A 22,902-nucleotide genomic window follows, 5' to 3' on the forward strand; every position below is an offset into this window, starting at 1 on the left:
CCAATAATCTGTCAATGCACTGTAATATGATGAAGTTAGCGTTGCTGTCAACGAACAAGTCATATTCACAAGAAGTTTCGGAACTTAAGTGACCTCACAGTATTTCTGTACATAATGTAGTCATATTTTAAAGTTATGAATGATGCATTTTTTAAGATATACAATAACATAGAAAAGGTTTGTCAAGAAGTATTTTATGCTCACCAAGGTTGCTTTTATTTGATTAAAAATATTGAGTTTTTGTTGATGCAGTATAACAGATTCTGCCAAAATATATGAATACTTAATTACAATAATGAGATTTCTGTGCTTAAATATCATGAAAGTAATGTCACAGCGTAAAAACTCATAATGGGCCAAAAAGCTTCATTTCCTTGTACTTAACAGCTTTCGTGACCTTCGCTTATTTAGTGAAACAGCTAAATGGACTAAATACAGATCTGCGTCATTTGAACTGCTTTTGTAATTCATGTCAGCTTGGACTGAACAGGCATCTCGAATTTCTCCAAACCATGACCAAATATTCCATGAGTCTGTTATACTGGAAAGATCTGAGAAAAAAACAGCGGCCTTCCAAAAGTCACAAGCAAAGCTAAACTGAAACTGGCAAAGAATTTGCCTACACTGCGGAAATGATTGCTATATGCCATGTTTTGTTTATTGTTGTCATGCATTTTAATTTTTTCATAACAATTAAATAAAGCATAAAGCTAATTGATGCACTGTGATCAGTACAAATGTTTCCTCACAGCTAAGGTCAAAGATCATCAGCTGAGTGCTAAGAACCTCATCATTATTTTATAGTCCCAAACAAACACACACTGTTGACTAAAGGGGTGTAATATACTGTCACACATCCTGGTGCCAACGGTCATAATCACAAGACTGAAACATCGGAAGCTGGTTGGCAAAACAGAAAATGGACAAATCCGAAAAGGACCATATGATTCATGTACAATATTTAGAGTCTTCTGAATCCGTTTGGTAGCTTTGTGTGTGGAAGAGCATGTAACAGACGTCATAAAGTTTGATATTTGCTTCAATGTATAGGAATATTCCAGTATGGCTAAACAGCTTCTTTCATCACTGCAGAGTTTAAAGAGGCGAAGAGTGGATAATATGGACATGCATGGCAGGATCTCGCAGTTGTTCTTGATTAATGCATTAACATGTGGTCTGGAGGTATGTTTGGCTGCTGGGACCATCTACATCCCACCTATGCTGCTGGAGGCAGGGGTGGAAGAACGATTCATGACCATGGTACTGGGTAAGTCACTTCAAAAGAGGTCATTATCAAAAGTTATATTTAGAGGGCAGTGGTTGGCCAAGTTATTAAAGATCTGAGCTGATAACCAAACATTTTGAAGGTGTTGGAATGGCTTATCGTGAGCTCCAAGGTTTTGAAAAGACAGATCCGTGTAGAAATACCCGATTTGCGCAGACTGAGAAGAATATGTTCAACCTACTCTATCAGAAATATGTAAAATATAAGCTATCAAACACAGATAAAAAGTGACATACAGCCTATACATGTTTCTGACATGACACAAGGAGGTGTGTCGCCATGTTTCCAAAATCTATTCACACTATTCAATGCTCCTTGAATGCTGACGTGAAAACAAACATAGCAACACGAACAGATGATTCTAATGAGCCGGTTCTTTTCATGATAGTCAAATAGACCCATAAGCTCATTGATTTGAACCAGACTGGCAAATCCTTCTGACGAATCTTTTACTGAGTGAACTAAAAACGGGGAAGTCGTGGCCTAATGGTTAGAGAGTCGGACTCGTAATCGAAAAGGTTGCGAGTTCGAGCCCCCGGCCGGCAGGAATTGTAGGTGGGGGGAGGGAATGTCCAGCGCTCTCTCCACCCTCAATACCACGACTGAGGTGCCCTTGAGCAAGGCACCGAACCCCCAATTGCTCCCCGGGCGCTGCAGCATGGCTGCCCACTGCTCCGGGTGTGTGTTCACGGTGTGTGTGTGTGTGTGTGTGTGTGTGGATTTGTTCACTACTCACTGCTGTGTGTGTGCACTTGGATGGGTTAAACGCAGAGCACCAATTTCGAGTATGGGTCACCATACTTGACAATACGTCACGACTTTAAAATGAATCAAATCCGCCAGACTGAAACGTATGACGCATTCCGCCAAGATTGCATAACCTACATCGTTCACATATTTATGGATACATTTGATTTACTTACTGAGCCGCAAATTCCACGTCAATGCATTGACTCTTCCATCTCTGTTTTTTTTTTTGTTAATGCCAAGGACACCCAAATATGTTTATCTTCTTGTGAAGGGCCTCTTTTCTAAAGTGTAAAGGCAGCTGTATAATTAAAAAAAATAATAATTATAATATCATAAAGACATGTCGTTTTTTAAAGTAAAGTATTATAAAGTATTCAATAATTAAAAAGAAATAAAATGATTCAGTAATGAAATATATTGTAATGAAATGATTAGGTATTAAATTGTACGGAATTGCACTGTATTGTATAACATTTTTACAGAGGAAAAAATGTCCTACAATATGCATTTAGCAGAAACTCACATTCAGAGAGAATTTATAATTTGATGCTTTATGTTTTATTTCAGCTGTGGGACCTGTGCTGGGGCTGATCGTTGTCCCTCTAATTGGTTCGGCGAGTGATGGCTTGAGAAGTAAATATGGTCGCAGACGTCCCTTCATATGTGTGTTGTGCATGGGTGTCCTGCTCGGTCTCTTGATCATCCCGCAGACGTCCACCCTCGTCACCCTAATCACAAAACAAGAGCGGCATTGGCTAGAAGTCCCGCTGCTGGTCCTTGCCATTTGTTTGATGGAATTTTGTGGTCAGGCCTGCTTCACACCTTTGGAGGCCTTGGTTTCTGACCTCTTTCCTGGAGAAGAGGAGAGTTGCAAAGCTTTCTCTGTCTACTCTCTCATGCTCAGTCTGGGCGGCTGCATTGGCTACTTGCTGCCCGCAGTTGACTGGACCACTTCGGATACCGTGGTCTACTTGGGTGGACAAGTGGCCTTCATCTACATTGTTCTGACCTTCATTTTTCTCGCCTGTTTGATGGGTATGGCCTTCATCTCTGAGGAGCAGACAGGACGGCTGGGGGAAGCTGAGGTTTCCAGAAGGCATGAAAACCTGAAGACTTGCTGCTCCCCTTGTGTTGCATTCCCCAGATTTCTGTTTTTGCGAAGGACCTTCTGTAGTCTCCTCTCTGTGGTTCCCCGACTCTACTTGCTGTGCAGTCGCATGCCAAAATGCATTGCAAGGCTGTTCGTGGCTGAGTTGTTTAGTTGGATGGCACTTATGTGCTTTATGCTCTTCTACACGGACTTTGTTGGAGAGGGATTGTATAACGGGGTGCCCAGTGATGAGCCAGGCTCCTCGGGAAGGATACGCTATGATGAAGGTTCCGTTTTATCTATAATATACAGAAAATGTACTTGAAACAAGATAAATTTACTCAAGAAGCAACACCGCATATGATTTTAAAACCTGTTTTAAGAGAATGCAATGAACTCTGAGACAAAAAGGTACAAAAGCTGTCACTGGGGTGGTACCCTTTCAGAAGGTACACTTATGTACCTTTTTACCCATAAATTTAAACATTTAAACAACAAAAGTCTGGAAAAAAATCAGTGCAGTAAAACAAAATATGTTTATATTCAAGATGTGACTACACTCACAGTTCATTTATTTCAGTTAATGTTAGCATGTTGCTGAGCTAATAACAGTAAATATATTCATAGCACACACATACATTTTATTAGTATTAATATTAGCATTAATATAAATATAATAATATTATTTTTTAATAATTATAGATCTATAATAGAAAATTATTTTATTACTATGAATGACTATGTATACTAGATAGTACTATATGGAAAATTCTAGTGATTTTTAATAATACTAATACTTAATTTATTCATTTAAATTTTGGGTGTTTTTTTGGGGGGAAGGTCAAAAAGAGATGTTTTATACATACATATATGTATATATACAGTGGTGTGAAAAAGTGTTGGCCCCCTTCCTGATTTTTTTTTTTTTTTTTTTGCATGTTTGTCACACTTTAATGTTTCAGATCATCAAACAAATGTAATTATTAATCAAAGATAATACAAGTAAGCACAACATGCAGTTTTTAAATGAAGGGGTTTTTTATGAAGGGAAAACAAAATCCAAACCCACATGGCCCTGTGTGAATAAGTGAAAAAGCTACACATCATGTTGAGATCCAAAGAAATTCAGGAACAAATGAGAAAGAAAGTAATTGAGATCTATCAGTCTGGAAAAGGTTATAAAGCCATTTCTAAAGTTTTGGGACTCCAGCGAACCACAGTGAGAGCCATTATCCACAAATGGCGAAAACATGGAACAGTGGTGAACCTTCCCAGTCACAAAAGACCCCACAACAACATCTAAAGAACTGCAGGCCTCACTCAGTTAAGGTCAGTGTTCATGACTCCACCATAAGAAAGAGACTGGGCAAAAATGGCCTGCATGGCCAAGACGAAAACCGCTGCTGAGCAAAAAGAACATAAAGGCTCGTCTCAGTTTTGCCAGAAAACATCTTGATGATCCCCAAGACTTTTGGGAAAATACTCTGTGGACTGTTGAGACAAAAGTTGTACTTTCTGGAAGGTGTGTGTCCCATTACATCTGGCGTAAAAGTAACACAGCATTTCAGAAAAAGAACATCATACCAGCAGTAAAATATGGTGGTGGTAGTGTGATGGTCTGGGGCTGTTTTGCTGCTTCAGGACCTGGAAGACTTGCTGTGATAAATGAACCATGAATTCAGCTGTCTACCAAAAAATCCTGAAGGACAATGTCCGGCCATCTGTTCATGACCTCAAGCTGAAGCGAACTTGGGTTCTGCAGCAGGACAATGATCCAAAACACCCCAGCAAATCCACCTCTGAATGGCTGAAGAAAAACAAAATGAAGACTTTGGAGTGGCCTAGTCAAAGTCCTGACCTGAATCCTATTGAGATGCTGTGGCATGACCTTAAAAAGGTGGTTCATGCTCGAAAACCCTCCAAGATGAGTGGGCCAATATTCCTCCACAGCGCTGTAACAGACTCATTGCAAGTTATCGCAAACGCTTGATTGCAGTTGTTGCTGCTAAGGGTGGCCCAACCAGTTATTAGGTTTAGGGGGCAAGCACTTTTTCACACAGGGCCATTATATATATTTTGTTTTTAAGAAAGTCAATACTTTAGTCAATATTGATTACATTGTTCAAAAGTGATTGTAAAAACATAAATAATGGTAAATAAATGTTCTTTTGGACTTGCTATTCATGAAAGAATCCTGAAAAACATTCCACAAATAAATAAATACGCAGCACGACTGTTTTCAAAATTTATAATAAGATTTTTTTTCCAGCAGCAAATCAGTATATTAGAAGGATTTCTGAAGGCTCACATGACACTGTAGCCTGGAGTAATAGTTTATATATAGAATCTAAATATTTGTGTATTTTTATGTCACTCCAGGTGTGCGAATGGCCAGCCTGGGTCTTTTCCTCCAGTGTGCGACCTCTGTCATCTTCTCATTGCTTATGGAGCGTATGGTGTTGTGTATTGGAGTCAGAAAGCTGTACCTGAGCAGCGTGATTGTGCTGGCTGTGAGCACAGCAGTTATGACCGTATCCCACAACATTATATTAGTCACCATCATGGCCGCTACTACAGGATACACCTTCTGCACCCTGCAAATTCTGCCGTACACGCTCACATGCCTGTACCACTCAAATGCACAGGTAACGACTCCAAACAAAACATCATGCATTTGTATATCTTCCACGTTAATGTTTATATCCTAACCAGTTGCACTTCTCAATTTCCAGGTGTTTTTCTCCACCGACAGGTGCAAAATTCCTCTCAGGGAGGATGATCTAATATTAATCAGATCAGAGATGCCGTCCTCGACTAAGCAGAAAAGAACTAATGTGTGCGTCAATGGGTATCCTGGTACGATACCCTTCCAGAGCAATATAAAAAACTCACAATCACTTGATCTGAATGTGTCTATCACCTTGGAGCCACAACCCTCAGCCGTCAGAGGCATGGGCACAGACATCGCCATTTTAGACAGTGCCTACTTGCTGTCTCAGGTGGTCCCGTCCCTCTTTATGGGCTCCATCGTGCAGCTCTTCCAGAGTGTGACTGCATACATGGCCTGTGCGTCTTTGTTGAGTCTGGTGGCTGTGTATTTCTCCAGTAAGATCGTCTTTGAGAAGGCGGACATTGATACGAGATAACTGAGATGTTACCAACAGAGCAACAGACTCTGGATAGTGACAAAACTATAAAAGGGCAGCTGGTTCTGTTCAGTATTTTTGGAGAAAGAGATGGAAATGTGCAATTAAATGCATACAGGTAATTTATTAAAAAAAACAAACACTGTAATATTCAGTAAACAATATATGGTCATACATTTACATAAAAAGGTCTTATTTTAGCATTAAATTATTTGACAAAACTATTGTTACGTAACCCGTGGCTTACAATATTATATTTGCAATATTGCACAATTGTATACCTATTAAGGAGTGCAATTACGTAGATGACTTGGGTGAAGATGAGTAAGAGTATTGGGTTTTGAATATCGTGACACAATCCTGTTCAACCTGTTAAAGAAAAGAACATAGCTGAAGACTTGCTGGTTATTCTTTTCTTTATTATTGTGCCGGAGAAACAAAAGTCTAAACTGCAAGTCTTACAGATTAATTTTATGCAATAACACGTGTTTGAGTTGGCAGGGCATAGCATTTAACTTCAAATAATTAATTAGTGTACTTTTAGGTACTTTTTTGTTTTTGTTTTAAGATATAGCCTAATGTTGCTATCTTTTAGCACCTTAATCTAAAATATAAAAACAATTTGCAACTATATTAATTAAAATAAAATCTAATAAAGGGTGGCATCAGGCAGTTCTTTATCAACTACTGCCATCTAGCAGCTGCTTTCATAATACTGACATTATTTGTTCCATCATTTGTTTTTCTTTCTTTTTTCCTTTTATTTCAATTCTTTTTTTGACCAATATATTAATTACAAGAAATAAATAAATACACTTTATGAATCAAACTTGACTTGTGTTTTTTTTTTCTGTGACGATATGAATAATACATAAACAAATAAATAAATAAACAAGAGAAAAGGACAACTAGGTAGCAGTAAATAGCAGTATTTTCGTGATATTTATGATAACTATATTTTTTTAAATTATAAAATATATAATTTAACTTTCAAACATTTCATCTAAATTTTCTTGAAATTATCAGTTGGTAAAACATTTTTTTTTTTCATTATTTTATATTATAATTATGGATGCATTTAAAACAGTTTTATTTTTATGGCTCTGGCTGTTTTTTTGTTTGTTTGTTTGTTTTTTTTTTGCTTTCGTTGGCTGTTTTTCCTATTCTTATGAATAATTCATGAATCCTTTTACTCTAACCAATGACGTACCTCGTTTTGGTGCGAGCCCCCGCCACGCAGCCAATCAGAAGCGAGGAATCGGATCCGTGCCCTCGACTGCATTGCTATGCGTGTCATGTGACAGTCCTCCGTGAGAAATGCCAACATGGAACCGTGGCAAGGACGATGTTCTTCCCAACAATAACATTGAAAGGGACATCTGGATTCATCCTATGTCATACATCCACAATCCGGACATTGCAATCCATATTTACACGAGGTAATGAGGCATGCATATGTCGTTTTACGTTCGATAAAGCAAACCGAAGTCGATTTTTTAAACAGAGGGTCAGATTCGATCCAAATGACCCCACTTTGTTGAACTTGACACCTGTTTCTGGGAAGGTTGTCGCCGTGTTGTGCAGAAGCGCCAGTTTTGCTCGGCTGTGTGTTGAGAGCATGTGTGCAGGCCTGTTTTCCTGCCCTGCTGACGCACTTTTGTGAAGCACATGTCTAGTGCCTCATGTGTGTGCTGTAGTTGAGCATCGGTGCAGTGTTTATGCAAGTTGGATTCTGTCGTTTCTCTTGGAATTGGTTTAGTGTGCATTGTGATCGTGATTTGTGTTGTTACGGTGTTTTGAACAGCCCCTCCTCTTTCTAGCCCATAAACCTCTGTACTTTAATCTCTGCACGTGTTGTAATGAGCATGAGTGCATGTAAATATTGGCTCCAGAACTATTTTGGACACTTAAAATGCATTTTTTTTATTGCAAAAAAGTGTATGCTAACCTAACTGAATACAGACCTGACTTAATGAGCCATTTTGTAACCAGGTGGTTTTTGTTGTTGGATGTATGAATTAAGCTACAAATCAAAAATTGTGCAAGTATTTTTCGTTCATGCTGAGAAAAAAAACAAACAAACAAAAAAACCTGTTAAGTATGTCTTAGTGATTTTTTTTCTCCCAATTATATATGTATACACAATACATATATACATTGCTCCCTTCTTTTAATTTTTTTTTTGCATTTGTCACACTTAAGATTCAGATAAGAGTAAATACAAAATGCAGATTTGAAACAAAATTATTTCATTTATTAAGGGAAAAAAGCCCTACGTGAAAAAGTAATTGCCCCCTAAATCTAATAACTGGTTGTGCCACCCTTTGCAACAACAACTGCAATCAAGCCTTTGTGATAACTGGCAATGAGTCTTTCACATCGCTGTGGAGGAATATTGGCCCACTCTTCTTTGTAGAATTGTTCTAATTCAGCCACATTGGAGGGTTTTCAAACATGAAAGGACTGTTTAAGGTCATGCCACAGCATCTCAATTGGATTTAAGTCCGGACTTTGATTTGGCCACTCCAAAACCTTACTTTTGTTTTTCTTGAGCCATTCAGAGGTGGACTTGCTGGTGAGTTTGGGAGCACTGTCATGCTGCATAACCCAAGTGCGCATGAGCTTGAGGTCACAAACTGACGGCCGGACATTCTCCTTCAGGATTTTCTGATAGAGTGCAGAATTCATGGTTGCATCAATTATGGCAAGTTGTCCAGCTCCTGAAGCTGCAAAGCAGCCCCAGACCATCACACTACCACCACCATGTTTGACTGTTGGTATGATGTTCTTTTTATGAAATGCTGTGTTGGTTTTACGTCAGATGTAACGGGACACACACCTTCCAAAAAATTCAACTTTTGCCCAAAAGTTTTGGGGATAAGATATTTTTGGCAAATGTGAGATGAGCCTTTGTGTTCTTTTTGGTCAGCAGTGGCTTTTGCCTTGGAACTCTCCCATGGATGTCGTTTTTGCCCAGTCTCTTTCTTATTGTTGAATCATGAACACTGACCTTAATTGAGGCAAGTGAGTCCTGCAGTTCTTTAGATGTTGTTCTGGGTTCTTTTATGAGCTCCTGGATGAGTCGTCATTGCGCTCTTGGAGTAATTTTGGTAGGCCAGCCACTCCTGGGAAGGTTCACCACTGTTACAAGTTTTCTCCATTTGTGGATAATGGCTCTGACCATTGTTCACTGGAGACTCACAGTCTTAGAAATTGCTTTATAACCTTTTCCAGACTGATACATGACTATTTTGTTTCTCATCTGTTCTTGAATTTCTTTAGATCGCAGCATGATGTGTTGCTCTTTAAGCATGCTTCACATTGTCAGACAGGTTCTATTTAAGTGATTTCTTCATTCAACAGGAAGTAATCAGGCTTGGGTGTGGCTAGTGAAATTTAACTCAGCTTTCTAAAATAATGTGGCTAATCACAGTTCTTTCATGATTTAACAGGAGGGGGCAATTAATTTTTCAAGTAGGGCCAGGTAGGTTTGGACAGCTTTTTTCCCTTAATAAGTGAAATCATCATTTAAAAACTGCATTTTGTATTTACTTGCATTATCTTTGTGTAATATTAAAATTTGTTTGATCTGAATCTTTTAAGTGTGACAAATATGCAAAAAAAAACAAACAAAAAAAAAAACCGGGAAGGGGGCAAAAACCTTTTCATGGCACTGTATATGTATATATATGTATGTATGTGTGTTTGTGTGTGTATATTATATATTAATTATATTTTTTATATTAAGCTAGGCAACAATTTCTTATATACATTACATACATACCTATATATATATATATATATATATATATATATATATATATATATATAATATTATGCATGTGTGTACAGATATGTGTATATATATTAATTCTATGTTTTATATTAAGCTAGGCAACATATATATTATTAGTGCTGTCAAACGATTAATCGCATCCAAAATAAAAGTTTCTGTGTCCATAATATATGTGTGTACTGTGTATAATTAAGTATATATAAATACTCACATGTACAGCATATATTTAGAAAATATTTACACTTTTTTGTTTATACTCATATAATTCATATAATATAAAGATATTTAATATATGAACATAACACATTTTCTGAAATATAGTCTTCCCGTATGATTTTTAGAATTAAATATGGCATGGAAATATGAAATATATTTGCTTTATTTTTAGTGTGTTTAAAGTGTTCAAATACTTTAGCGTGCTACTGTACATCACTGCTTCTCCTCAGTATTCAATTTCCATCTTCTTTTTTGTAGCAGTGTTTACAAATCGTGGCAATACCTTCAGCCTTCCTCTGATCTGCACACCAACAAATGGTCTCCATAAGTGACAAAGCGGTGGCCACTGCTAATGAATCATTTGCGGACCATGCCTTGGCCACCTTGCCCTTCGTGGAAGTGGGCAGCAGTGAAAGCAGCGAGAGGGGCAGCTCCATCTCATGCTCCAGTCCCGAAACCGGAGATGCTGGAGCTCAACTCAGCTACAGTCCAGGGGAGGAAGATGAGGATGATGGATCGCTGCAGATCTTTTTAGACTCCACTGAGGAGATGTTGACTCAGCCGCCCAAGCTGTCTGATTTTATACCCCAGCTCTCCAGCACCTTCTCTCCAACCCTGGAGGACATTGAGGAGTTCTTGCTGGAGAAGATGGAGCTTCTGAGTGATGCTCCTCTCAGTTCAGAGGAAAAGTCAAAGGAGGTTGAGCCTCCCATACAGCCGTCTTCCCCCAGTGACGCAGAGCCGAAATCCAGCCCGATGACAACGCCTACTGCTGCTCAGAGCGTTAACACCACGTCTAGTGCTGCGCCGGTGCTCGTCGGTGCTCCGTTTTTGCTTCAATTACAACCTCTCCAGCTAAGCCACGCCCTCCCACAGCCAGATGCCCAATCGAGTGTGGCCAACGGGCTCCGGGTGGCCCACCTGGTGCTCGGTGTCCAAGGGGCACAGAACATTACCCTTCTTTCACCGCAGATGCCCTCAGCAACTCTCCTCTCCATTGTGGGCGAGGCCGTCATCCAAGACCAAAAGTATGTGAAGATCGCTCCCCTGCCTATTGCCGTCAGAGCGATCGGAATCGCGGGCGCAGGCCTGGTCAAAGCCATCGCCCCACATCCATCCAGGACCTCCACGGAAACCTTGCGGGTACATAAATGCTCTCACCCCGGGTGCGAGAAGATGTACACCAAGAGCAGCCACCTGAAGGCTCATTTCCGCAGGCACACGGGAGAGAAACCCTACCTGTGCAGCTGGCCAGACTGTGGGTGGAGGTGAGCACTGAAACTGGACATTTATTCATGAAAATAATCAACATGAACGTGAGATATCTGTCAGTGATGTTAACCACATTAAAATTCCTGTTTGCTCTTGTAATTTTCAAGTCACATTTACAACCCGAATTCCAGAAATGTTGGGACGTTTTTTAAATTTGAACTCAAACTAAAAGACTTTCAGATCACATGAGCCAACATTTTTATTCACAATAGAACATAGATGACATAACAATTGTTTAAACTGAGAAATTTTTTAATTTTATGCAAAAAATGAGCTAATTTCAAATTTGATGCCTGCTACAGGTCTCAAAATAGTTGGGACGGAGGCATGTTTACCATGGTGTTGCATCTCCTCTTCTTTTCAAAACAGTTTGAAGATGTCTGGGCATTGAGGTTATGAGTTTCTGGAGTTTTGGTGTTGGAAATTGGTCCCATTCTTGCCTGATATAGGTTTCCAGCTGCTGAAGAGTTCGTGGTCGTCTTTGACGTGTTTTTCGTTTAATAATGCGCCAAATGTTCTCTGTAGGTGAAAGATCTGGACTGCAGGCAGGCCAATTCAGCACCCAGACTCTTCTACTACGAAGCCATGCTTTTGTAATAGCTGCAGTATGTGGTTTTGCATTGTCCTGCTGAAATACACGTCGTCTGGAGGGGAGCACATGTTGCTCTAAAACCTTTATGTACCTTTCAACATTCATAGTGCCTTCCAAAACATGCAAGCTGCCCATACCGTATGCACTTACAGTCATGGCCAAAAATATTGGCACCCTTGGTAAATATGATCAAAGAAGGCTGTGAAAATTAATCTGCATCGTTAACCCTTTTGATCTTTTATTTAAAAGATTCACAAAAATCTAACCTTTCATTGGATAATAAGAATTTAAAATTGGGGGAAATATCATTATGAAATAAATGTTTTTCTCAAATAAACGTTGGACACAATTATTGGTAGCCCTAGAAATTCTTATGAGTAAAATATCTCTGAAGTATATTCCCATTCATATTCACAATTTTGAGCACTCCAGGGTGATTATGAACATGAAATTATCCATGGCTTCCTGTTTAACAGAAATATAAATAGGAGGGAAAACAAAGCCCAAATTCCCTTAATCATCCATCACAATGAGAAAAAACAAAGAATATATTTCAGATGTGCAGCAAAAGATAATTGAGCTTCACAAATAAGTGAAGTGGCTTTAAGAAAAGAGCTAGAGGAGTGAAAATTCCCATTTCCACCATCAGGGCAATAATTAAGAATTTACAATCAACATAAAATGTTACGAAACTGCCTGGAAGAGGATGTGTGTGTCTATATCGTCCTAATGCACGGTGAGAAGGAGAGTTTGAGTGACTAAAGACTCTTCAAGGACCACAGCTGGAGAATTGCAGAAAATAGCTGAGTCTCGGGGTCAGAAAACAAAAATTGTCAAACAGCACCTACATCATCACGTGGTGTTTGGGAGGGTTTCAAGAAAAATTCTCCTAGCTCATCCAAAAACAAACTCTAGCATATTCAGTTATCAGACACGACTGGAACTTTAAATAGGACTGGCTTCTATGGTCAGATGAAACTAAAAAATGAGCTTTTTAGCAGCGAACACTCAAGATGGGTTTGGTGAACACAGGGATAAAAAGTACCCCATGTGTACAATGAAATATACTGCTGTATTTTTGATGTTGTGGGCCTATATTTCTGCTGGAGGTCCTGCATATCTTGTTTAGATACATGGCATCATGGATTCTATCAAATACCAACAGATAAAAAAATCAATAAGTGACTGACTTTGTTAGAAATCTTGGTAACAATTTATTTTACGGTTACATCTATTAGTTGCTTATTAGCATGCATATTACTAGAATATTAGGCATGTATTAGTGCTAATTAAGCACATATAAATGCCTTTTTCAACATGACCTTATTCTACATCCCTAATCCTACCCAATACCTAAACTTAACAACTACCTTACTAACTATTAATAAGCAGCAAATTAAGAATTTATTGAGGGAAAAGTCGTAGTTAATAGTTAACAAGTGTTACCTATTCTAAAGTGTGACCAAAATCTTATAATGGGCCATGTTTGGATCTTCCAACCGGACAATAATCCAAACACAAACCTCAAAAAAAAAGCAAAAATGGGTCACTGAGCACAAAACCAAGCTTCTGCTATGGCCATTCCAGTCCTCTGACCTGAACCCTGTAGCAAATGAGTGAGGTGAACTGAAGAGAAGATGCACCGTCGTGAAGCTGTGAATCTGAAGGATCTGGAGAGATTCTGGATGAAGAAATTCTCTAACCTCATCAGGTATTATAGGAGAAAATTTAGAGCTGGTAAACTGGCAAATGGAGGTTTCAAAAAGCATTGAATAAAAGGGTGCCGTTAATTGTGGCCAATGTTTATTAGAGAAAAACTTTTATTTCATAATGATACCCCCCCCCCATTTTAAATTCTTATTGATTTTTGTGAATTTTTTAAATAAGAGATCAAAAGGATTAACAATGCAGATTCCTGACAATGCAGAATTTTCACAGCCTTCTTTGATCATATTTACCAAGGGTGCCAATATTTTTGGCCATGACTGTATGCACCCCCATACCATCAGAGATGCTGGCTTTTGAACTGAACGCTGATAACATGCTGGAAGGTCTCACACAGTGTCCGTGATTTCCAACAAGAATGTCAAATTTGGACTCGTCTGATCATAGAACACTTTTAAATGAGCCTTGGCTCACAGGACATGTGTACCATCTGTACCGTATTCACATGTGGCTTCCTTTTTTGCATGATAGAGCTTTAGTTGGCATCTGCAGATGGCACGGCGCATTGTGTTTACCGACAATGGCTTCTGGAAGTATTCCTGGGCCCATTTAGTAATGTCAATGACAGAATCATGCCGATGAGTGATGCAGTGTTGTCTGAGGGTACGAAGACCACAGGCATCCAACTAAGAACTTCGGCCTTGTCCCTTACACACAGAGATTACTACAGTTTCTCTGAATCTTTTGATTATGCACTGTAGATTATGAGATTTGCAAAGCCTTTGCAATTTGACATTGAGGAACATTGTTTTTAAAGTATTTCACAATATTTTTATGCACTCTTTCACAGATTGGAGAGCCTCTGCCCATCTTTACTTAGAGCCTCTCTAAGGGTGCTTTCACACTAGCACTTTTTGGTGCGCAACCGGGTTCGATTGATGTCAGAGTTCGGTTCGTTTGGATGATGTGAACGCAATCGTACCAAATCACGGAAGTGAACCGCTATTAATGCCGTATTATTTGACTGCGTTTCACTCACTTTCCTGATGAGCGTGACTGACGCGCTGCAAGCAGAAAGCTGTATGTCTCATTTATTTTCGCTTTCAGCGTTCTTTAGAACATTTGCAGTACATTCGTAAGAGAGACGTAAGTGCTTTATGGACTGAAGCTTTGTAAACAAAACGAACGGTTCAAAAATGTAAATATAAAGAAGTGCAGAGAGCAATCTTATGCATTTTGCTGCCTTCTCCCATGCCGTCGTTACTAAGCAATGGGGTAAATAGCTGCTGGCTTGATGACATAAACAAACCGTGGTTTGGACCCAAATAAAATAATTAGGGCCGGGACTCGATTAAAAAAATTAATCTAATTAATTAGAGGCTTTGTAATTAATTAATCGAAATTAATCGCATTTTAATCGCATATAAATATTTGACCTGAGAACAGTGAGAAGTAAGTTTTTTTATATGGATTTTTAAATTTCCCATCCACAGGGCCAACCAAAGCGGTCTCATCAGCTTCTTTGTCCATGTTCACTGTGGTTTGTTTTTGGCTGTTTCTCAGTATGCGTTCTTCAGCGATCTTGCGTCCTTGTGTTCTCGTTCTACGTCATCATTAACCGTCAAAGTTCAGTTCCAATTCTCAAGAACGCAAGTACAGAGGATGCATGAAAGTGCCCGGATATGTTCTTGAAACTGAGGATGCATCGAGTGCAGACTTGAGAGAATCGAGCCGTTAGAAATCCCAGAAAACGCTGTGGGTGGCCGGTGTACGGAAGCCTGTAAGCTTTAAAGTCGCTCTCACAAATACGGCTCTTCAAGTTGAAAATAAACATTTATCGTTTTGTTTTGGTTAATTTTAATAAAGTTATAAGACCCGGAGAAAGTCTGCATTTTTATTGGCATATTAAAATGAATCTTAACAGTAAAACATATAACGCTGTAAAATAAAACACAATACAATTATATGAAAGTAATATCTATAATAGTATGAAATGTTTTAATAAGTTATGACATTTTGTAATATTGATTGTTCATTGGTCGCTGCTTATGCTGAGACTATGCGGTCAGTTAAGCAGGAACGCAGTACATCTCAATTCTCATAAGTGTGCGTTCTGTGTTCTCGTGTCCTTCCGAGTTCGTTCTTCCAAGGAAGCTTGGCAAGACCGGTCTCCACGAGAACGCAAGTCCGTTATTTGCGTTCTTGGAATTGAGAAACAGAACGCTAGTTGGTGCTCCAGTATAATCGGTCCGCCGAAACTCATCCAGTGAGAAACGTTCCGTGGTGCAAAAATAAGTGCGATTAAAATGCGTTAAAAAAATTTAACGCGTTATTTTTGTGTAATTAATTAATCTAAATTAACGCGTTAAAGTCCCGGCCCTAAAAATAATATGAACGCAGTTCAGCGGGGGGAGCCATCGAACTCTGGTTCGGACCAGGCAATCGAACCAAGTGTGAAAGCACTCTAAGACATCCCTTTTATAGCTAATCATGTTACAGACCTGATGTCAATTAACTTAATTAGTTGCTAGATGTCCTCCCAGCTGAATCTGTTCAAAATTTCTTGCTTTTTCTGCCCTTTGTTGCCCCCATACCAACTTTTTTGAGAACTGTAGCAGGCATCAAATTTGAAATGAGCTCATTTAGTGGATAAAATTAAAATTTCTCAGTTTAAACATTTATGTCCTCTATGTTCTATTGTGAATACAGTATTGGCTCATGTGATTTGAAAGTCTTTTAGTTTTCATTTTATTCAAATTTAAAAAAACGTCCCAACATTTACGGAATTAGGGTTGTACTTGTATAGCATTTTGTATAATGTTTCAAAGTTGCAATGTTCCTCAGTTATGAAATTAATACAATTTCAGCAGCTCTAAAAAAACAATCGTGTCATTGTTCAACTCAGTGTTGTTCAATGATGTTGCAACGTTAATTAGTTAAGCTCTACAGAAGGTAACAGTGTTGCTGTTTTGGTCTAATTGTGTAAGATTCATTGGTACACAAAAAATATTTCTTCATAATTGTTCATAAAAATCTGCTCCATCTCTGAAACAACTTTTCTGTTTGGCAGATGTCATCTATGCCTTATAACATAAGATTTTTAAATATTTTTGAAAGAAGTCTATTATGCTCATCAAGGCTGCATTTATTTAATCAAACGTACAGTAAAAACATTAATATTGTGAAATATTATTACAATTCAAAATAAAATAATTGTTTTCCATTTAAATGGAATTTATTCCTGTGTGGCAAAACTGAATTTTCAGCATCATTACTCCACTGTCTTCAGTGTCACACGATCCTTCAGAAATCATTCTAATATGCTGATTTACTGTTCGAGAAATATTTATAATTATTATCAGTGTTAAAAATGGTTGCTGCGTAATAGTTTTGTATAAACAATAGCCAAAAGCAATAGCCAACAATACATTGTATGGGTCAAAATTATACTTTTTTTTTTTTTTTTTTTTGCCAAAAATCATTAGAATGTTAAGTAAAGATTATGTTCCATGAAGATATCTTGTAAATTTGCTACCGTAAATGTATCAACTTCATTTTTGATTAGTAATATGCACTGCTAAGAACTTCATTTGGACAACTTTAAAGGTGATTTTCTCAATATTTAGATTTTTTTGAACCCTCAGATTCCAGATTTTCAAATAGTTGTATCTCGCCCAAATATTGTCCTATCCTAACAAACCATACAGCAATGGAAAGCTTACATATTCAGCTTTCAGATGATGTATAAATCTCAGTTTCAAAAACATTTACCTCCTATGACTGGTTTTGTGGTCCATGGACACATATGGGTTCATATTAGAATGATTTCTGAAGGATCATGTGACACTGAAGACTGGAGTAATGATGTTGAAAATTCAGCTTTGCATCACAGGAATAAATTACACTTAATATATATATATATATATATATATATATATATATATATATATATATTATATTAAGTGTATGTATATGTATATATATATATACACACACACGCACACAGTGTATATATGTATATATACAGTGTCCTCCAAAAGTATTGGAACAGTAAAGACAAAATTGCTCTGTTGGCTGTGGAGTCAAGACATTTACAAATATGATTAAAAGATGAGACTACAGAATGTCACATTTTATTATTGGGTGATTCAACACATAGATGTTTTACCAGCTAAGTTCAGCACTTGTAGAGTTTCATCACTCTATCTGATGAGAGCATAAGTATTGGAGCAGTTTCCTCACAGGTCTTTCTAAGTGATCAGCTGTGTCCTGTTGCATTAATTCTTCAGATATTAAAAGCAGGGAATGTGTCGTATCAGTTATATCCATTACTTCTGTATTCTGAATCTTGCATTCGATGATGACACACACAAACCATGATGAAGACGAATGAGCTGACTTTGAGAGAAAAGCAAGCAATTTGGAGGCTAAAAGAAAAGAGGAAGTCAGTTAGAGCTCTAGCAAAAACAAAGGGCATGGAGGAATCAAGAGTTTGGAAACCACCAGCGACACCAGCAATCAACAACGACCTGATCGGCTGAGAAAACAACAGTAGTTGATGACAGACAAATCATAAAAGCTGTGAAAATGAATCCTAAAAGACGTGTCAGTAAAATCACCAACAAATTCCAGAAAGCTGGGGTGATGCTCTGACAATCTACTGTCCTCAGGAGACTTTGACACAGAATTACAGATGCTATACAGCAAGATGCAAACCTCTGACCAGCACCAAAAATAGAAAGGCAAGATTAGAGTTTGCAAAAAAGCACAAAGGTGAGCCAGAAGAGTTTTGGAACTATGTTTATGGACCGATGAGACAAAGATGAACCTTTATCTAAGTGATGGGAAAGCAAAAATGTGGAGAAACAAAGGGAACTGCAAATGATCCCAAGCATACAGCATCATCTGTAAAGCATGGTGGAGGTGGTGTCATGGCATGGGCATGCATGGCTGCCTCTGGAACAGGCCCTCTCAACTTTACTGATGACTTAATGTATGATGACAGTAGCAGAATGAATTTGGAAGGGTACAAAACCATCTTGCCTACCAATATTCAAGAAAATGCCACCAGATTCATTGGGAAGTGCTTCATATTGCATCAGGACAATGACCCAAAACACCCTGCCAGTTCAGTCAAGGAATTTATAAGGGCAAAGAAATGCAAAGTCTTAGATTGCTCAAGTCAATCTCCAGATTTAAATCCGATTGAACATGAATTTCTCCAGCTGGAGAGGAGAGTAAAGGCAGAAACTCCCCAAAACAAGCAACAATTGGAATTGGCTGCATTAAAGGCTGTGAAAAGCATTTCAAAGGATGAGACCAAGAGTCTGGTGATGTCTATGGGTCACAGACTCACTGCTGTGATTGTGTGCAAGGGATCTGCAACTAAATAATAGCTTTTAATATTTTATATCTGCCTTATGTTCAACTGTCCCAATACTTCTGCTCGCATCAATGAGTGGGATTAACTCTAAAAGTGCTGTTTAAATTTGGTAAAACATGTATGTGTTGAAACAGCTAATAATAAAATGTGACATTCTGTAGTTTTGTCTCATATTCATCTTTTAATCATATTAGCAAATGTCTTGACTCCACAGCCAACAGAGCAATTTTGTCTTTACTGTTCAAATACTTATGGAGGGCACTGTATATATACATTTAATTGAAAAAAGTAATTTTATTTTGAATTGTAATAATATTTCACAATATTGCTGTTTTTACCATATGTTTGATCAAACAAATGCAGCCTTGGTGAGCAAAATCGACTTCTTTCAAAAATATTTAAACATCTTGTTCAGTCGTATGTTGCCAGGCATAGATGACATCAGCCAAACAGGAAAGTAAAAGTGATAAAATCTCATGAGCAAGTCATAGAAATTCATTAGTCGACTAGTGTGGGAGCCTTGTAAATAGGCTGTGAGCTGTTAACATCAAATCCTGTAACGAGGCCTTGATTAAATGATTTTTTTCCAGAGTTGTGAGCTGATGTGTATGTCCTGCTGTGTTTTGTGCTTGAAAGGTTCTCTCGCTCTGATGAGCTGTCCCGCCATCGGCGGTCTCACTCGGGAGTCAAGCCTTATGAGTGCACAATGTGTGACAAAAAGTTCGCCAGGAGCGACCACCTGTCCAAACACACCAAGGTGCACCGGGGTCCTCGCGCCGGCAGACTGGTCAGGGCAAACGTCTGATCCCCGGATAAACCTGGAGTCTGAGAGGGAAAGCTATGATCTCTAAACGGGCTCACAAGCTGCAACCCTCCGCCTTCATTTTTGTCTCTGTTTCCTCACCCATTTTTTTATCGTTTATCCAGATGTTTGTTTATCTTGGTGCTACAGTCAGCTAACTTGAAACTCAGGGATGTGATTGTTAAGCTTAAAGCAGTTTTTTGGTGGGCTGAAGTAAAGCTCACAATCGATTTGATCATGTTTCATCCTTCGCTGGTGTAAAGCTACAGGTTGAGCTGCAACAGCTTTCGAGATCTGTTCTTATTGCCTTTAAACCAAGCTTGCAGGAAGTCTGGAGATCTAAAGAGCAATACGGAGTATAATTTGAAGAAACATATTTCCTGTACAGTTTGTGAATATTGTGTTATAGATCTAACCAGGTGAAAATATACAAGGAAAACAGTATTTTGGTCGACTCTAGCACGTTAACTGAAGCAAGAATGCTGCAGAATTTCCCTTAAATTAAGACAATATGCACTATTATTTAGGCTATGATATTATGCATTATCAAAACATGGCCTCTGTCAGGGTGAATCTCAAGAAAAATGCAATATTTAGTCATTTTTTATCCAAAAATATTAAGTAAAACAAAAAAGAATGTTTTAGTTGTATGTTGCATAAAAAACAAAAAGAATGTTTTAGTTGTATGTTGCATAAAAAACATATTTTTGGTGACATTGTTTTTATGACTGTTAAGTATATTTAATTCTCAAAATTATCAGTAGCCATGCAAAAACCTCTCATTTTTATTATTGTAATGCAAAAACATCTCATTCTCATTTTAAAAAATAAATAATTTAATCATCGTATTACTCAAAGAAATATATATTTAAGTTGTAAAGTACAATTGTAAATGTACACTATGAAAGTATTAGTTATTGAAATTAATTTATACATTTCTATTATCAAAACCAAAAATTATAACTGTGTTACAGTCATGAGAATGAGTTTTTGCAGAGAATTTGGGGTGGAAATGCACTTAATTGTCATGAAGATAATGTCACAATATGATATAAAGTCATTTTATTTAATTCAATTATTTTGACATTTCTGCATGAGATTCATCTCTTTTAAAAAGAATTCTTATGTAATGCAAAATTAGATCCGATGCAGGTATTTGTGACGTGTCACAGTGTTTTAAAACATATTTAAGTTTTTACATGTTTACTTTATTCGAATGTTTTAGTCCCCGCCCCTCCCCCCTTGCGCAAACCTAATCGTGTTGAAATATCCAGAATTTTCTTGGCCCAATCACATCCCTGCGCCAGCTGAAAGGTATTTATGCATCAAGTTGCTCTCCACGTTTTTTTTCTCGTGCCTCATCTCTCTCAGTCTGTTGAGAGCGTATGCCAAACCGGGCTCCACGGGGCCGTGGATAACATCACTACATGTATGGATGAACTTATGTACTGTAAAACATATATAAGCTAGAAGCAATTTTCTCTTCGATCTGTAATCACACAAAGAGAATTGTTTCCTTTATGTCGTCGTAATGTGCTTTGCATTAGATAAATGCATTTTTTCTACTTAGTGCCGTCACGGTTGATAAGCTAAATCGCTGAGGACAGGTGTTACTGTTCACAAAAACTGGCAGCTGATCGCTTCCTGTCGAAATGAAGCTATCTGGACAGCATTTTACCGATACGTCATTGAAGGCTTCAACTCTGTCACTAATGGGACTGTGTTTGAGTTTCATGTTAATCTACCACATGGAGTGAATTTCCTTGACATCATCTTGCCTTTTTATATCTAGTCTTAACTACTTTATGCGATATTTCCCCTCCTCCGATGTACTTAGTAGCTCATGTAGGCTTTCATGAAGTATCAGGTGCTCTACATACTTAGTATCTGGACTTATCAATACTCTGAAGTTTATAGCACTTTCTGAATGATCACGTAGGTACATAATTTTTAATATCGGGCTGAGAGCATCCTGATTTACAGTGTTTTTCGACTAGTACTGTCATGTAAGATCTTCTTTTTCTTGTTCTCTCTTTTTTTGAAGAGAGATGTCTGTTTTTGGTGGTTTTATAACATTATCATCCTTGATTTTTCTGCCACCACCTTCATCCCAATAAAAGCGTTAAATTATTTCCTTTACCTACAACATCACGTTAATGCATTAACAGTTTTCATTTACACAGACCATCCGACTATAGCATCTCTCATGCATATAGCTGGTCAAATTTAGGTTATATTTTGGAATAACTGAAAAAATGCTATTTTCCTATGTAAGAAAATAAAGTAAAAAAAAAAAAAAACTTTTGGAAAAGCTGTGATATGTCACCTTTAAGGTTTAAAGTCTAATCAGCTATTTAAAGGAAAGTTCTGTGTTTAATGCAAGTTAAATCTTGACATACTAACCAAGTCTGTGCAAATTCTAACCAATATTTTAACTCCTGTAACGATCGTGTGAAGGTAAACCGGGTGACTTTTCTTTTTTTTCTGACAGTGTATGAAAAGTATTGTCCAATGTTTTATTATTATTTAAATACTATTACTATTATTATTTAGATTTCAAACTTTATATGCTTTTGTCATTATTTTTTATTTTTTTTGGTGTTTCTATTTTGTTTTGTTAGTATTTCTACTTTATTTAGTTAATTTCAAAGTTTGTTACATTTCAAATTTTCATTTATGTTTTCATAAAAATTTTTACATGTCATTTTCGTAAGTTTTTGTTTAAAGATTTCCATTTTTTTTCCTTTATTTGTATTTCAGTTTTATTTTTAGTCATTTTAGTACTTTATTTCAATTAGTTGCAAAGGCAACGTTTCTATTTTACTTTAGGTTTTTCATTATTTTATTTTATTTCAGCATTGTTTCAGGTAACGGAAACTGCTGGTATATTTTTAGATTTATGTAA

The 22,902-nt window shown here is 37.6% G+C and overlaps 2 protein-coding genes across 2 annotated transcripts; both read left to right on the forward strand.

The window, feature by feature from the left end:
* The first annotated feature begins 802 nt into the window (after positions 1 to 802).
* LOC306854681 (solute carrier family 45 member 3-like) lies at positions 803 to 7,097 on the forward strand. The gene is made up of 4 exons (XM_079392887.1): positions 803 to 1,267; positions 2,603 to 3,412; positions 5,505 to 5,770; positions 5,858 to 7,097. Exons 1-4 carry the CDS (start codon positions 1,063 to 1,065, stop codon positions 6,269 to 6,271), a joined length of 1,695 nt encoding a protein of 564 aa, XP_079249013.1. The 5' UTR covers positions 803 to 1,062; the 3' UTR covers positions 6,272 to 7,097.
* A 423-nt stretch (positions 7,098 to 7,520) lies between these two features.
* On the forward strand, positions 7,521 to 22,269 carry LOC306854995 (Krueppel-like factor 15). The gene is made up of 3 exons (XM_079393365.1): positions 7,521 to 7,710; positions 10,542 to 11,551; positions 19,832 to 22,269. Exons 2-3 carry the CDS (start codon positions 10,599 to 10,601, stop codon positions 19,998 to 20,000), a joined length of 1,122 nt encoding a protein of 373 aa, XP_079249491.1. The 5' UTR covers positions 7,521 to 7,710; positions 10,542 to 10,598; the 3' UTR covers positions 20,001 to 22,269.
* The last annotated feature ends 633 nt before the right edge of the window (positions 22,270 to 22,902 follow it).

This window comes from Barbus barbus (genome assembly GCF_936440315.1).
Source record: "Barbus barbus genome assembly, chromosome: 35".
Taxonomy (NCBI): Eukaryota; Metazoa; Chordata; class Actinopteri; order Cypriniformes; family Cyprinidae; genus Barbus; species Barbus barbus.

Excerpts from the sequence above, each read along its gene's own strand:
- LOC306854681 (XM_079392887.1), top strand. The coding sequence starts at position 1,063 with ATGGCTAAACAGCTTCTTTCATCACTGCAGAGTTTAAAGAGGCGAAGA. Across the intron at positions 1,268-2,602 it reads ATTCATGACCATGGTACTGG|CTGTGGGACCTGTGCTGGGG; the intron begins GTAAGTCACTTC and ends GTTTTATTTCAG. Across the intron at positions 5,771-5,857 it reads TGTACCACTCAAATGCACAG|GTGTTTTTCTCCACCGACAG; the intron begins GTAACGACTCCA and ends CTCAATTTCCAG.
- LOC306854995 (XM_079393365.1), top strand. The coding sequence starts at position 10,599 with ATGGTCTCCATAAGTGACAAAGCGGTGGCCACTGCTAATGAATCATTT. Across the intron at positions 11,552-19,831 it reads TGGCCAGACTGTGGGTGGAG|GTTCTCTCGCTCTGATGAGC; the intron begins GTGAGCACTGAA and ends TGTGCTTGAAAG.